General features: G+C 37.6%; 1 protein-coding gene across 1 annotated transcript in view; it reads left to right on the top strand.

Annotated features, from left to right (window-relative positions):
- Nucleotides 1–15185, top strand: part of CNGB3 (cyclic nucleotide gated channel subunit beta 3) — an 80479-nt gene that overhangs the window by 64040 nt on the left and 1254 nt on the right. Inside the window, 7 exon segments of the mRNA XM_070748010.1 lie at nt 2038–2197; nt 2412–2509; nt 5054–5137; nt 7629–7747; nt 12906–13052; nt 14663–14717; nt 14719–14835. Of these exon segments, the coding sequence (XP_070604111.1) occupies nt 2038–2197; nt 2412–2509; nt 5054–5137; nt 7629–7747; nt 12906–13052; nt 14663–14717; nt 14719–14835 (780 nt within the window).

The following is a 15185-nucleotide window of genomic DNA, read 5'->3' as shown; positions in this document are numbered from 1 at the left end:
GCCAGCCACCTGCTCCGACGGCGTGCGAGAGAGGAACAGACGATGCGAAGCTGGTGAGGTGGGGGGGGACTCATGAAGCAGGAATCCCCCCCCCGACTTCCCATCGTCTGTTCCACTCTCGCACGCCGTCGGAGCAGTTGGCTGGCAACTTTGCTGGACCTGGAGAAGGGAAGGCAGCTGCAAGATGCCGACAGGAGCTCCAAGAGGGAAGTAAAAGGGGGCTCCGAGTGACGCGGCTGTGGGAAGGGTAGGGCAGCTGCGTGCGAGGAGAAAAAGGCGAGTGGAAGCCGGCGAGGTGGAGGGGGGGAGAGAGAAAGGGCGCACGCACGCACCCTCTCTCTCTTCTTCCCTGTGACTGCCCCGATGGCGTGCGAGAGGGGAAAAAGGCGAGGGGAAGCCGGCGAGGTGGAGGGGGGGAGAGAAAGGGCGCACGCACGCACCCTCTCTCTCTTCTTCCCCGCGACTGCCCCGATGGCGTGCGAGGAGAAAAAGGCGAGGGGAAGCCGGTGAGGTCGGGGGTGGATTCCTGCTTCATGAGTCCCCCCCCACCTCACCAGCTTCCCATCACCTTTTTTCCCTCTTGCAGTGGGCTGGCGTCTTTGCTAGAGCTGGGGAGAAGAGGCAATTGCCCCACTCTTGCCACAGCCGCTTCGCTTGGAGCACCCTTTGCCGCCGCACTTTGCCCTTTCCCACACCCGCCCAAGCCAGCAATGTCTGCCGGGCTCCCGTGGTGCGCCCTCTTGTGGTGACCCGGCGCCCTCTTGTGGTGACCCGAGTATAAGCCGAGGTCGGGTTTTTCAGCCCATTTTTGGGGCTGAAAAACTCGGCTTATACTCGAGTATATACGGTATATCCATTGTAAGATAAAATACAGGAAATAGTATAAGGGCAGACTAGATGAACCATGAGGTCTTTTTCTGCCGTCAGTCTTCTATGTTTCTATTCCTTATTATCATAAGAGATAAAGAATTTCAAGCCAGTATAGTTTTCTGCTAATTCAAAGCGTGATGAACAACATTTTAGTTTGGTTATGAAAAAGAGCTCTTACTTGCAATGCATATGTTTCACATGCAGATTTCAATAAAATCCAAAAACAAAAGAGGGACGTGGTGGAAATAAATACTGCCAAAATAGAAAATCCTAAATTAAAATAGAAAATAATCTACTATAAATTGTGATTCAGCCTGAGGCTCCTCAGAGACCAGCTGGAGCTCTGCCGGATCCATGCCCAGAGGAGGAGGACAGTGACCAGGAGGGGAGGACCAGGCAGACGGGGGAGAGGAACGTCAGGAGGAGGAGGAGGGAGAGCAGCCTGAGACCCCCGGGGGGGCCCCTCTCCCCAGCTAGTAGCCTGGATTCATTGGATGAAGACGCACAGGCTATAATAGACATGAGGCAGAGACGTGCAACTCAAAGAAGGAGCCAATTAGAAAGGTATTTCCATCCCTGAATTGGCAACAGCTGGGTTTGAGTATGGTTCTCCTCAGCAGGGTTGAAAAGGCAGGCCCGCCCTTACAGTCTTGTGGAGAGTTATCAATTGGGAGTCCTGTGACCTTGCTTCGATTCTTGGCGTCTCTGATCTTGGCTTGTGGCCTAGAAGGCTGAAAGACTTGGGGGAGGCGTGGGTTTTATTATCTCCAGAGTTGTTTTTGTCAGCAAGAATCCTGTTTTATTGCCTGGTCTTCGTGAAACCTCTGTGAAACTGCATCGTGTTCCTGTCTGTAAGAACAGTTTTTGTTACCTGTGTTTGCTTTCCAGTATATAAACTGCCTTTGCTTTTTACCAGTGTGTCTGGCTACTCTTTTTGGTTGGTGTTGGCGTCTGGGGGGACCCAGACAGAACACTATAACACAGATCTGTCTCTTCTATTTATTAAATGACCTTCTTTTCAATTACTGAATTAATGAACAATTAAAATATATTCTAAGATAACATAATACTAAAACTTTGAAAACCCAACATAGACAGCAATTTGTATTTAAGTCAGCAAAAACCTATTATAGTATAACATGTAATGACAATGGCTGATATTTGCAGATGCGTGATATTATTGGAGCAGCAACAGCAGGGCAAAACTATTATCGTGCCTGTATGGATGACACAGTTGGTTACATGAATACTTACACAATTCCATGGCTTGTTCAGAATCGTGTTCGAACTTGGTATGAGTATACATGGGATTCACAAGGAATGCTAGGTAAAATTCAGAATGTTTCATTTTCCCGAGTCTGCTGTTTTGGGAATGCCAGTTTCATTTGCTTTGATTGAAACGGAATAGAAAGTTGGCATTAACATTCACTAATTCATTCCAACAACCCATTTCCAATTATACAATGAATCAACATTATTCAAATGACTGGGGATGGGGAATCATTTTTCAATAAACCAACTTGTATCATTTTGTCTTGCAGATGAATCAGAGTTACTAGAGCAGATGCCTGGAAAAATGCAGCTAGACATTGCAACTGATGTCAATTTTACCATCGTCCGGAAAGTGGATTTGTTCAAAGTCAGTAGAATTTTGTGTAGCACAACAATTAACATTGGAAAAGTTACTTTTTTATATATAAAGCAAGTAATTATAACAAGCACATTCAATTTGTAGGACAAGAGATATAATCAAATTACAGCAGTTACTATGGGCTTGATGAGGATCATCAAGTTCTTGCCAGTGACTTAATAAGAACAATCCTTAGAGGTTCAACAAATACAATTGATCATCAGAGTGAGATATTGCAGCTATCAGAGTCATGGATGATCACCCAGATGACGCTAAAGTCATATAAGATGCTGATCCATCCAAAAGACTCAGTAAAGCAGGTGTCCCCAACCCTCAGCCTATGGATCAGCCCTGGTCCATGGCATATCAGAAACCGGGCCGCACAACAAGCGAAGACCCATCCATGGGATGCAGACAGCACATAAAACCTCTCTCCGTGGAACTGGTCCCTGATGTCCAGCTCTCCATGGAACTGGTCCCTGGACTATTGCAGTAAAAGAAAGACCTGCCTAACTTATTCCAAATAGCAAGAAGTTATTCCCTGAAGTCTTCCGATTCCAGTCTTTGCTTCCAACAGTTAGATAAATAGACATCTATTTCTTTATGTTGGTTTAAATTAAGATAGGAAAGATACAAGATACCTGGAAGTAGTGACTGGTCTAATAGTGGCAAGAACCTGGAATTACTGGACAATAATGCTTCTATGTGTCCTAGCTGTTCTCCATAATTTAGCCTGATTCTCACAAAAAACAAGATTTTTGTCAACGTTTTACTTTACCTACTTGTGGGTCTCATAGTCACCACATACACAAACATGTTTTTAAAAATGAGAAAATGAGATCCAAAGTTGTATAGGCCAAATATCTTTTTTTTCCCTGACATGAGTTGCTTGTGAGAAAATTATCTCTTGTTTTAAGATTTCCAATTATATTTCTCCTTTTTTCGAGGAGCTTTTGCTCCATTTATATTCCATTTTGTAATCCATAATTTAGCCAAACATTTGAAAAGATTAATAACCCATGTGGAATCAATTTCATTATCATCTTTTTCCAGTTCCTGTTGCATCTGTTATGATTTTTTGTGTAGTTTCTTCTGAAACCTTCTTCAATTCTTCTTCAGGCAAAAATACTGGAATCATGGAGAGAATCATATACAGTGATACCTCATCTTACAAACGCCTCGTCATATAAACTTTTCGAGATACAAACCCGGGCTTTAAGATTTTTTTACCTTTTCTTACAAACCATTTTCACCTTACAAACCCACCGCCACCACTGGGATGCCCCACCTCTGGACTTCCGTTGCCAGCAAAGCACCTGTTTTTGTGCTGCTGGGATTCCCCTGAGGCTCCCCTCCATGGGAAACCCCACCTATGGACTTACGTGTTTTTGTGATGCTGCAGGGAAATCCCAGCAGGGGAATCCCAGCAGCGCAGAAACGGGTGCTTCGCTGGCAACGGAGGTCCGGAGGTGGGGTTTCCCGTGGAGGGCACCCTCAGGGGAATCCCAGCAGCGCAAAAACAGGTGCTTTGGCTGGCAAAAGGAGTGAATTTTGGGCTTGCACGCATTAATCGCTTTTCCATTGATTCCTATGGGAAACATTGTTTCATCTTACAAACTTTTCACCTGAAGAAACTCGTCCCGGAACCAATTAAGTTTGTAAGACAAGGTATCACTGTATAACAATAATTTGGAAAGAAGGACTAAATAAAGAAAAAATACAGAATTACAGACCAATATCATTGTTGAACGCGGACTATAAGATCTTCATGTCTATACTAGCAGAGAGAACTAAAAGAATTCTAAATAAAATTATTAATATAGATCAAAGTGGTTTTCTACCATCCAGACAAATTTCAAGTTGCCCAAGGACGGTGATTGATATTTTGCAGTACTGTGAAGCACATCCAGGGAGGCAAGTAGCCCTTGTCTTCCTGGATGCGCAAAAAGCGTTTGACAATGTTAATTGGCAATACTTACAAGAATTAATTAGAGAATTAAAATTTGGCAATAAATTTGAAAATATCATTTGGAATATATACACTATTCAGACAGCCAGAGCAATAATAAATAGTGACATGACAAATCTAATTCCCATAGAAAAAGGGGTGCGTCAAGGTTGCCCAATGTCACCCCTTCTATTCATACTAACACAAGAAATATTGTTAAATAAATCTGCTTTAAATATTTTAAAATCTTCTTCAATTCTCCTTTAAATATTTTTTTTAAACTGTGAGCATAGATGGAATTCCAGTACTGCCAGCAGCTCAGCTCCCTATCTGACTGCAAAAACTTTCTGTTTCTGACGTTTATTCAAGAGGAGCAGCTGTCAGAAATGCATATGGAGATATCACAATCTCTGTTTGATCCAGGGAGATTATTCCAGTCAGAATCTATCTTCCAAAAGGTGCTCTCGGCTGTGATGCCTCTCTGCTCCTTCAAGAAATATTAGTTCACCAAAATTTTCCACAAGAAGCTGCCCGCTGTTTAGTGTTGCTGATAAGATTTCACTTAAATATATTCCTGACAAAGATTTATCTTTCCTTTTAAACAGGAATGTGAATCCCAAATGATATGCGACATGTTGCTAAGATTGAAATCCATTGTGTATTTACCTGGTGACTTTGTGTGCAAAAAGGTGATGCTACCTATTTGTTGTTTTTTAAAAAAATGAAATAAATAAGGAGTTCTGCTGTAGATCAAAAATGAATTTTGAACAAAATTAGTATTAAACCTACATAGCATGCATATTGTACTGTATATAAGAGTGTGTGATCATCATCATATGTTCTCATATTTCTTACTTGGTCCAGAAAATATAGATTTGTTTTAACTTACAGAATAATTATATGAATAGTATTTGAATATGAATGACGGGCTACAAGAATGGTGGAAGGTCTTAAGCATAAAAGGTATCAGGAAAGACTTAATGAACTCAATCTGTATAGTCTGGAGGACAGAAGGGAAAGGGGGGACATGATCAAAAAATTTAAATATGTTAAAGGGCTAAATAAGGTCCAGGAGGGAAGTGTTTTTAATAGGAAAGTGAACACAAGAACAAGGGGACACAATCTGAAGTTAGTTGGGGGAAAGATTAAAAGCAACATGAGAAAATATTATTTTACTGAAAGATTAGTAGATCCTTGGAACAAACTTCCAGCAGACGTGGTAGATAAATCCACAGTAACTGAATTTAAACATGCCTGGGATAAACATATATCCATCCTAAAATAAAATACAGAAAATAGTATAAGGGCAGACTAGATGGACCATGAGGTCTTTTTCTGCCGTCAGACTTCTATGTTTCTATGTTTCTGTTTCTATAGTATTTAAATATGAATTATGGCATGTCATTAGAAGTGAAATATTGAAGGCACAATTTGCATATACTCTAGGAGAACATAAGACGCTGATTTATAAAACTTTGTCACTTGCCATCTGAAAAAAAAAATTGAGATACAGATACAAGAATAATCAGTACTGATATTTATGTATTCAGTAGCTCAAGGTCAGTAGTTTCCTAACTCTGGCTCTGGTTCCATGAAAAATTACTATTCACCTTCTTCGCACAGAGAAGAACTGATGCCATTAGAAGTATATTTCCAAGAGCAAATAGAAGCTTTGGGAAGATAATTTTTACTGAGATGCTAGCATATTGGAAAAAATATTACAATTTGTAAGCCAGTGTGGTAGAGTCCTAATTCACAGGTATTCCATACTGCTATTTACAGAGCATAACACATATTTAGTTAAATATGTAAATCCTTTGGGCATTAAGGAATGTTCAAAGCATTGGACCAACCTAACTATATATATAATAGATATGTGTCCCAGTTGTATGCTATTTTTTATAGCACACTCAATTACTTTGATATATATATATCACAAGCTTAGAATTTTCAGTTCTATTTGTCCAGGTATAATTGGCTTCATTTGAATGCTAATCAGCTCACAAATGAGCTGGTATAAATATGCAAGAAACAGCAGATGCTTTGGTTGGTTGATTATTCTTGATTTCCCCTTTGAAAATTATGCAAATGATCATTAGGAAAATACTTAAAATGCTGATTTACATTTGAGTGTGCATTGTTTCATTTGTTTGCTTTGTTATTCCTGTTCTTGCTTTGAGGACTGAAGGAAGGTGAATTTTAATAAATATTTATTGCAGACTTCCACCCATTAGGAAAAAGTTGATTCACTCTATTAGAGCAAGCTCCATGAAAGTTAATCTTCCCAGTTAACGAGAAATTGTAAAAGGGAGATATCAAAGTAATTCATATTTCTTAAGAGAGAGAATTTCTTTAGACAACGCATTTTTAGACTTGAAGCCAAGGTGCAAATCTTAAGCTTCAGAACCACCAATTTTTCCATATGCTATAAAAGGTTAGTGCTGGAAAGAATGAAATGTTCACATCTTTTTCTACAGTGTAAGCGTTAGCTTGTTTTGAATTGATCTCCCAATTAACCTGCAAAAGTCCATATTAGTCTATTATAAAGAGTGAGTTTTCCACACCTCTAGCAGCTGTGCATGTTCTTGCAACCCAAACATAATAGTCTTAGTTATTACTGCATTTGTAAACAATTTTTCATTCCCCACTATAATTAAATTAACATATAAAAAAACTCAGATACAGGCATCTTCATGAAAGCAAGTTATAACATTAAATGTATAAAGTAACACAGGCTAGCAGAAGAAGAAAAAATAAAGACCAACCCACCAAAAGCATGTTCAAAATGGATTACAAAGAATAGAATAGAATAGAATAGTCTATGGAGAGAGGCGGCATACAAATTTAATAAATAAATAAATAAATAAATAAATAAATAGAATAGAATGAAATTGTTTCATTAGCCAATTCTTTAGAGCACTGTTTATCAACTTTGGGAACTTTAGATGTGGACTTCAACTCCCAGAATTCCCCAGCCACACAATTCTGGAAGTTGAATCCCTCACATTTTAAAGTTCCTAAGTTTGAAAAACATTGCTGTGGAGAGAAAGAATTCAATTTGTGGGATGTCCACCAAGCTGAAAATGAGATTTTATGTTTAACTCTGATTCTTCTTCAAATAGCATCCAATATAATTAGATATGATGCATAATATATTTTTTGCCCATTATATGAATCTAGGGAGAAATTGGTAGAGAAATGTACATCATTAAACAAGGTGAAGTTCAAGTACTTGGAGGTCCTGATGGCACTAAAGTCCTGGTCACCTTGAGAGCAGGAGCTGTATTTGGAGAAATCAGGTATTCTTCTTTGTTCATCTTGTGATTTTTTTTTCCAGAGAGCTAAACAAATATAACAAACGTTATTATAAGAAATATCATTTCTGGAGAGGAAAATGTGTCTGCCATCATAGATAAGCACAGGGAAGAGTTTTTCTCTATTCTCTGATAGTAACCAAGATATAAAGTTCTTGACTGCCTTTAATATATAAACAATATCTTCCACCATCTTTTTTCCATTTTTCCCTGGCTAATTTGGCCTGTTTGATCATTAGCATATAGGACGGAATTATTGGAGAAACTGAGAGTCCTAACCTCTGTCAAGCTAACCAGCCAAATATTACTTGGAACACTGCAGAAATGTTCTGAGAAGCACTGATATGTTGAGAAGACGCTGAAAAGCTATGCACTGGTCCTGTGAAATATGGCACACTTTTTCATCCCCTTGTAATCATCTCACTATCCTTATTAACCTGAAAAGTTATCATAACTTTAAGAACGGAGTTTTTAAAGGAGTGTTATGCAAGAGCCCCTATATTTCTCTGAAAGTGAATTAACTTAATCCTTGCACATGTTTTTATTTCCCTGAACATTTCATCTTATTCTAATGAAACAAAAAATATATAATAGGGCCATTTGGCATTTATGAAGCTTTGGGGAGGTTTTTTTTTTCTAATATGGTACATTCAGCATCAGTCTGAACAGGTTTTCTAATATTGCTATTAGATCACACTATAAATTGTCCCTGTATAGTTATAGTATTTATAAAAGATTATTAAAGAATGTCTTGGTTCTTATTTGAGGTAACATTTCATCAGTATATAACTTCAGTAAACATATGCCTTTTTATTTTGTATAGAAATATATACATTTGCATGATTTGTTTGCACTAGTTTCGTGTTATACAGAATAACTCATAAGAGTTATGTTCTCATAAGAACATAAGAAGAGCCATGCTGAATCAGGCCAAAGTCCAGCATTCTGTGTCACACAGTGGCCCACCAATTGTACATGGGGATCTTGAGTAGAAAGAGAAGGCAAAACCTTCCCTTTCCCTTGACCCCCAACAAATGGTACTCAAGGGAATCCTGCCTGCCTCAACCAACATAGAGGCAGCACATGGACATCTGCATCAGACAGCATTAAAACCCTGCTGTTCTGTTTAAGAAAAGTAACAAATCTTCTGTTCCCGGGGTCACCCTGACCCGGACCGAAAACTCTTCATTTGCAGTGCTTATGTTTGGTCAATTTGAATACTTTTTTCACTTGGAAAGTAGTCTGAACATTTCTGCATACAATGATATGAAAATTGAACTGAAGAAATTAATCCTTATTGGTTTATTTTGCACATAAATATGCCCCCCCCCCCCCCGTTTTTGTGAATTTTCTTTAGGTTTATTGATAATTATGCCTGCAAAATACATTCTATTTTACTAAAGTTGGTGTGAACATTTCTGAACATAATGATATGAAAATTGAACTGGAAAAATTGATGCATATTGGTTTATTTTGTTGATGAAATGCACGCCCCCCCCCCCCCGTTTTTTTTAAATAGTCTTCACTTTATGGATAGTTTTGCTAGCAAAATACATTCTATTTTACTAAAGTTGGTGTGGGATTGGTAGCTTGAACATTTCTGAACATAATGATATGAAAATTGAACTGGAAAAATTGATGCATATTGGTTTATTTTGCACATAAATGTATGCCTCCCCCCGTGTTCAATTATTTCAATTTATATAAAAATTATGCTGTTAATTTCAAACTTACATACTTTTTTTTAGTAAAATGGATTTGTTTCATAAAATTAGTTCTCTGGCTATAATGTGGTTGATTTTCAAAAGGATATTCCAAATATTTCTAGACAAATATGTATAAACAGTGACAATAATGGCACATAGCAAGGCCGGGGTGTGTGTGGGTGTGGCCCTTTTGTGGCAAAAATAAACCAATAAGAACCATTTTTTTCAGTTCATTTATATTTTTCTTATATTCAGAAATGTTCAATTTAGTATATCAAACCTTTTGGGGGAAAATTCCTTAGGGATTTGTAGCCTTAAAAAATAGAAATTTACACGAAATTCAAAAAGGATGGGGGGAGGGGCTTTTTGATCAAAATAAAAATATAAGTCTCAATTTTTCCAGTTCAATTTTCATATCATTATGTTCATAAATGTTCAAACTAGTTTTCCAGTTGAAAAAGTTTTCAAAAAGATCAAATTCAAGTACCTAAAAAAATTATTTTTGGTCCGGTCATATACGAACAGAAACAGACTCGAAGTTATGATTTTTTTTGCCCAGAAAACAATTAGCCACCACCCCAAAAAATATTTTTTGATGATCAGCATTGTTAAATTGAGTAAATGAATGCCTAAGATTTTAAAGAATATTTCGGATTTGGAGCATAAAAAAATAAAAGTGAAAATGGTGGCAAGCAGCCGAGGGGGGGGGGGAGGCCTTATTTCTGATATTAAAAAACCAATAAGAATCATTTTTTTTCAGTTCCTTTATATTTTTCTTATATTCAGAAATGTTCAAGCTACCAATCCCACACCAACTTTAGTAAAATAGAATGCATTTTGCAAGCAAAACTATCCATAAATTGAAAAAGATTTCACAAAAAGGGGGGGGGGCGTGCATTATATCCGCAAAATAAACCAATAAGATTTACTTTTTTCATTTCAATTTTCATATCATTGTGTGCAGAAACGTTCAGACTACTTTCCAAGTGAAAAAAGCTTTCAAAAAGACCAAACATAAGCACTGCAAATGAAGAGTTTTCGGTCCGGGTCAGGGTGACCCGGGAACAGAAGATTTGTAACTTTTTTGCCCAGCAAAAACTAAGCCCCCCACCCCCCCAAAAAAATTCTCATAGAGAGAACCCCTGAAATGATGAATAGTCATGAAATTTCAAGTTTCAGATATGCAGGGAAAATTTTTTACAGGGACTCAAACTTGGCTTCGGGTCACATACGACCCGAACAGAACAGCAGGGTTAAGGTGGATAAAGCTAGCTTGGACCTGTTTTACTTTATTTTGCAATAAAATAAAAAACAAATGAAAGTGGCATATGAATTAGAACAATATACCAAGAAGGTAATTAGAGACCAGTAATAGGCTCTTATTTTACAACAATATACTTTAATTCCAATCATCTTACTCATTTTACCTTCTTTCAAATGTGTTATCTTAATGAGACCAGATTGTGATGCCTTCCCAATAGACCAAATGTAAATTGCCTTTCATGTAAAGTGGTTTCACATGCAAGAATAAAAAACTACCAGGATTAATTTAGATTTATGATCACAAATAATTCATGCTTGATCTAATACTTTCAAAATGATTTTTTTTTCACTCTAATATTCTACTAACAAAAGTGAACTTTGAATAGCCCTGATTTATATGAATAACTCAAAGATTAAAGAAAGGGGACACTTGTAACTCTCGGCTTCTCTGAATGCAGTTATCTTTACCCAGAGGTGGGATTCAGCAGGTTCTGACCAGTTCTAGAGAACTGGTAGCGCAAATTCTGAATAGTTCAGAGAACTGGTAAATACCACCTCTGATTAGCCCTTTCCGCATGTATTCTCTGCCTCCTAAATTCCAATTGAAAGGAAGGAAATGGGGTTTTTATTTATTTATTTATTTATTTATTTATTATTTATTTATTTTGTCCAATACACAATGAGGGTTTTAGTGGGTATATATCTATGTACACATAGTAAAAATACATGATGAAGGTTATAGAGGAGATACTCACAGTAAAATATATCTAAGAAATAATAGAAAAGAAGATATAGTAATAGAACATACCAATGAAAGAATAGAAGAGATATAGGAATAGAAGAAAGGTATAGGAGATATAGGAGAGCAATAGGACAGGGCACGGAAGGCACTCTAGTGCACTTGTACTCGCCCCTTACTGACCTCTTAGGAATCTGGATAGGTCAACCGTAGATAATCTAAGGGTAAAGTGTTAGGGGGTTTGGGGATGACACTATGGAGTCCGGTAATGAGTTCCACGCTTCGACAACTTGGTTACTGAAGTCATATTTTTTACAGTCAAGTTTGGAGCAGTTAATATTAAGTTTAAATCTGTTGTGTGCTCTTGTGTTGTTGTAGTTGAAGCAGAAGTAGTCGCCGACAAGCAGGACGTTGCAGCATATGATCTTGTGCACAATACTTAGATCTTGTTTAAGGCATCTTAATTCTAAGCTTTCTAGGCCCAGGATTGAAAGTCTAGTCTCGTAGGGTATTCTATTTCGAGTGGAAGAGTGAAGGGCTCTTCTGGTGAAGTATCTTTGGACATTTTCAAGGGTTTTAATGTCTGAGATGCGATATGGGTTCCAAACAGATGAGCTGTATTCGAGGATGGATCTGGCAAAAGTTTTGTAAGCTCTGGTAAGTAGTGTGAGATTTCCAGAGCAGAAACTACGTAGGGTTAGGTTTACAACTCTGAAGCCTTCTTGGCTATGTTGTTGCAGTTTAAAATTTTATCAAGCTTTTTATCCAAATGTTCAAGGTGGACCTGTAAGTTAAAAAGAATTCTGTTTCCCCAACTTTCTCATTAGTCTATCTTGATATATGCGAATGTAGCATTTTCAAACAGTAAAAGTATCAGAGGTTCAGGAGAACAGATATCCAACACAGAGTGAGGCATTTGATCTGCTAAAGCAGAGACATCAAACTTGATTTCATTGACATCAGGGTTGTGTTTGACCTCGAGTGGGCAAACTGGCCCTGGATGGGGTTGGGCGTGGCCAGCTCAACATCACTCCTGTCGAGAGCACCTATGGTGGCCCAAGAGCTCTTCCAGCAAAAGAGGCTCCCGAGCTCTGTTTTCGGCTGCCAGGGTCTCCTGCAATGGCAGAGGGTTGCAGGAGGCCGTGACAGCTGAAAACGGAGCTTTGGATCCCATTTTCACTGGCAGAAGCCCTACGGGGTGGTTCTTTGCTGTTTTCAGGTAGCCCCATGATCTAAATACCCAGCAGACCGGATTGAATTTGAAACCTTGAGCTAAATAGTTTATTAAAATTAAAGATCAACAATGTATTCAAAGTTAAGGAGAAGCTGTTCATAGGATGGCTAACTAACATTAGTCTTCGGACAGGGGCGGCATACAAATCTAAATAATAAAAAAATAAATAAATAAACGTGCCTATTTCTTTTTCCCTTTCAGCCTATTAGCAGCCAGTGGAGGAAATCGGCGAACTGCAAATGTGATTGCTCATGGATTTGCCAATCTTTTTATTCTTGACAAGAAGACATTGAATGAAATCCTTGTGCACTATCCTGAATCTGAAAGGCACTTGCGAAAGAAGGGAAAGTATGTGTTTTTTTATGTTTATATGTAGAAAAATAGTTGCTGTGCTAAGTGCTATGATACATTACTATATCTTAACCATGTTGTTAGGATTATAGTTGAAGTATTTTAAAAGAGAAGCACGATTAGTGCTGGAGGAGAGACAATTCAAGATTAATATGCTAAAAACTAGTTGTAAACCTAGTTCTTCAAAGTTAATAAAGATGTGTAGACTTCAACTCCCAAAATTCCACAGCCAAAATTCTGTTGGGAAATTCTGAGAGTTGAAATCCGTATATCTTAAAGTTGCCAAGTTTAAAGTTACTGTTTTATGCAAACACTACATGGGGCTCCATAGAGATTCTTAGTGCGAAGTAGCATCATATTCTGAGTAATATTAAGAAACTCACTTTTGACACATATCACCCAGTAGTGAGTTCCTACTGGAGTGGTAAAGGACACCACACTGGTAGTAAAAGTTGAGCTGCACGTGCAACCAGTGTGGTTTTGCTTCTGTGCATGTATAATAATAATAATAATAATAATAATAATAATAATAATAATAATAATAATAATAAAGATTATACTTCTTGCTGGATACTTCAGATTTTCTTTACTACTTCTAATCTGTTTCAAATATGCTAATTTTATTTATTTATTGCAATTTCAAACTGATTAAGAATGTTATAGATTTTAAAAAAATATATAAATTTAAGTATCCATTTTTCAAACTAAATGGATTCTTTCCAAGCTCCAGTAATAATTCTCAAATTGTCTACCTACCATAAATATATGAACCCTTGCAAAATCATCATCATCATTATTATTATTATTATTATTATTATTATTATTATTATTATTATTTGGATTTATATCCTGAGGACTCAGGGAGGCTATAAAAATACTCTTTTAATGAAATATAAAATTATTAGGTTAATTTATTTATTTAGCATATGGCAATTGTCAATAATAAAGACAAAAAAAATTCAGGATAATGAATGTATTAGAATCTGGCAACAGTAGAGTAGAATAGATAACAAAATATAAAGACCCACAAATAGAAATAGAATGACAGTGGGACAAGAAAGCAACGATAATGCCCATTGTAATAGGTACCTTGGCTACAATTCCAAAATGTCTGGAACACCATTTGAATACAATTGGCACTGACAAAATCTTCACTGATCAATTGCAAAAGGCAGCTTAATCTGGAATAGCTCGATATCCTCTGATGATAACTTTTAACACCATGAAAAAGAAAAACCTCTCTATTCCTGGCCCTTAGGAAGGACTTGATAAGTAAGCAAACATGCCTAATCCAGTCTATACCACCTAGCTAAATGTGCAGTGAGCTGTCATGACAACTGACAATAGAAAAGGAGAAGACAACCCTGTATGGTACTCATCACTTGGAAACAAGGGAGAGATAAAATAATTTTTTTAAATATTAAAAGTAATGAAAACAAAAATAGGGCATAAGATGAGGCCCAAGTGTCCATCAGAAGTTGCTCTATTTCATTGACTAATTGGGAAAATAGGATTGGAAGACTTAACAAAGATTAGAATAATAATTAAGAAGCTCTTAATGCTATATCTGACGACTTTTCCCACCCTCTTCTTTTTCTACAATTTAGAGCACTTATAAAGAAAGCAGGAAAACCTACTGGACCACCACCACCATCTGTAAAGTGGCCTAGCTCTCCTTATGGCTAAGGCGGAAGCACCTCTGATGCTCAAAGCATTAACTGGTGGGAAAGGAGGTATTTTAGCCGTAATTAACAGGGTGAAGAAAGAGAACGAAGCCCTGGTATGTATCTTTCACAGTGCTAATCCAGTGTAAAACAAGGAAGGCAGAAAACAGATCAAATTAAAGAAATACCTAAAATTCAGGACACTAGCAATTAGTAAAAATGATTTCAGAAATTAATTTTGAAACTATCTTTATGGAAGGGGTGTGGAATTCAAAGCCTGGGAGCGGGATCCAGCCCACAGGACGCTTAGATCTGGCCTATGGGGCTGTCCTGGAAACAATGAAGGACTGGCCCTGTAGTACCTCTGCCAACAAAAACAGAGCTCAGGAGGGCTGTGTGTGGTCCTCCCATGTTCTGTTTTTCACTGACTGAGAGTTGCAGGAAGCCATTGTAGCCAAAAATCGAG

Source organism: Erythrolamprus reginae, chromosome 3, assembly GCF_031021105.1.
Source record: "Erythrolamprus reginae isolate rEryReg1 chromosome 3, rEryReg1.hap1, whole genome shotgun sequence".
NCBI lineage: Eukaryota > Metazoa > Chordata > Lepidosauria > Squamata > Dipsadidae > Erythrolamprus > Erythrolamprus reginae.
This window is presented reverse-complemented; position numbering and strand designations above follow the sequence as displayed.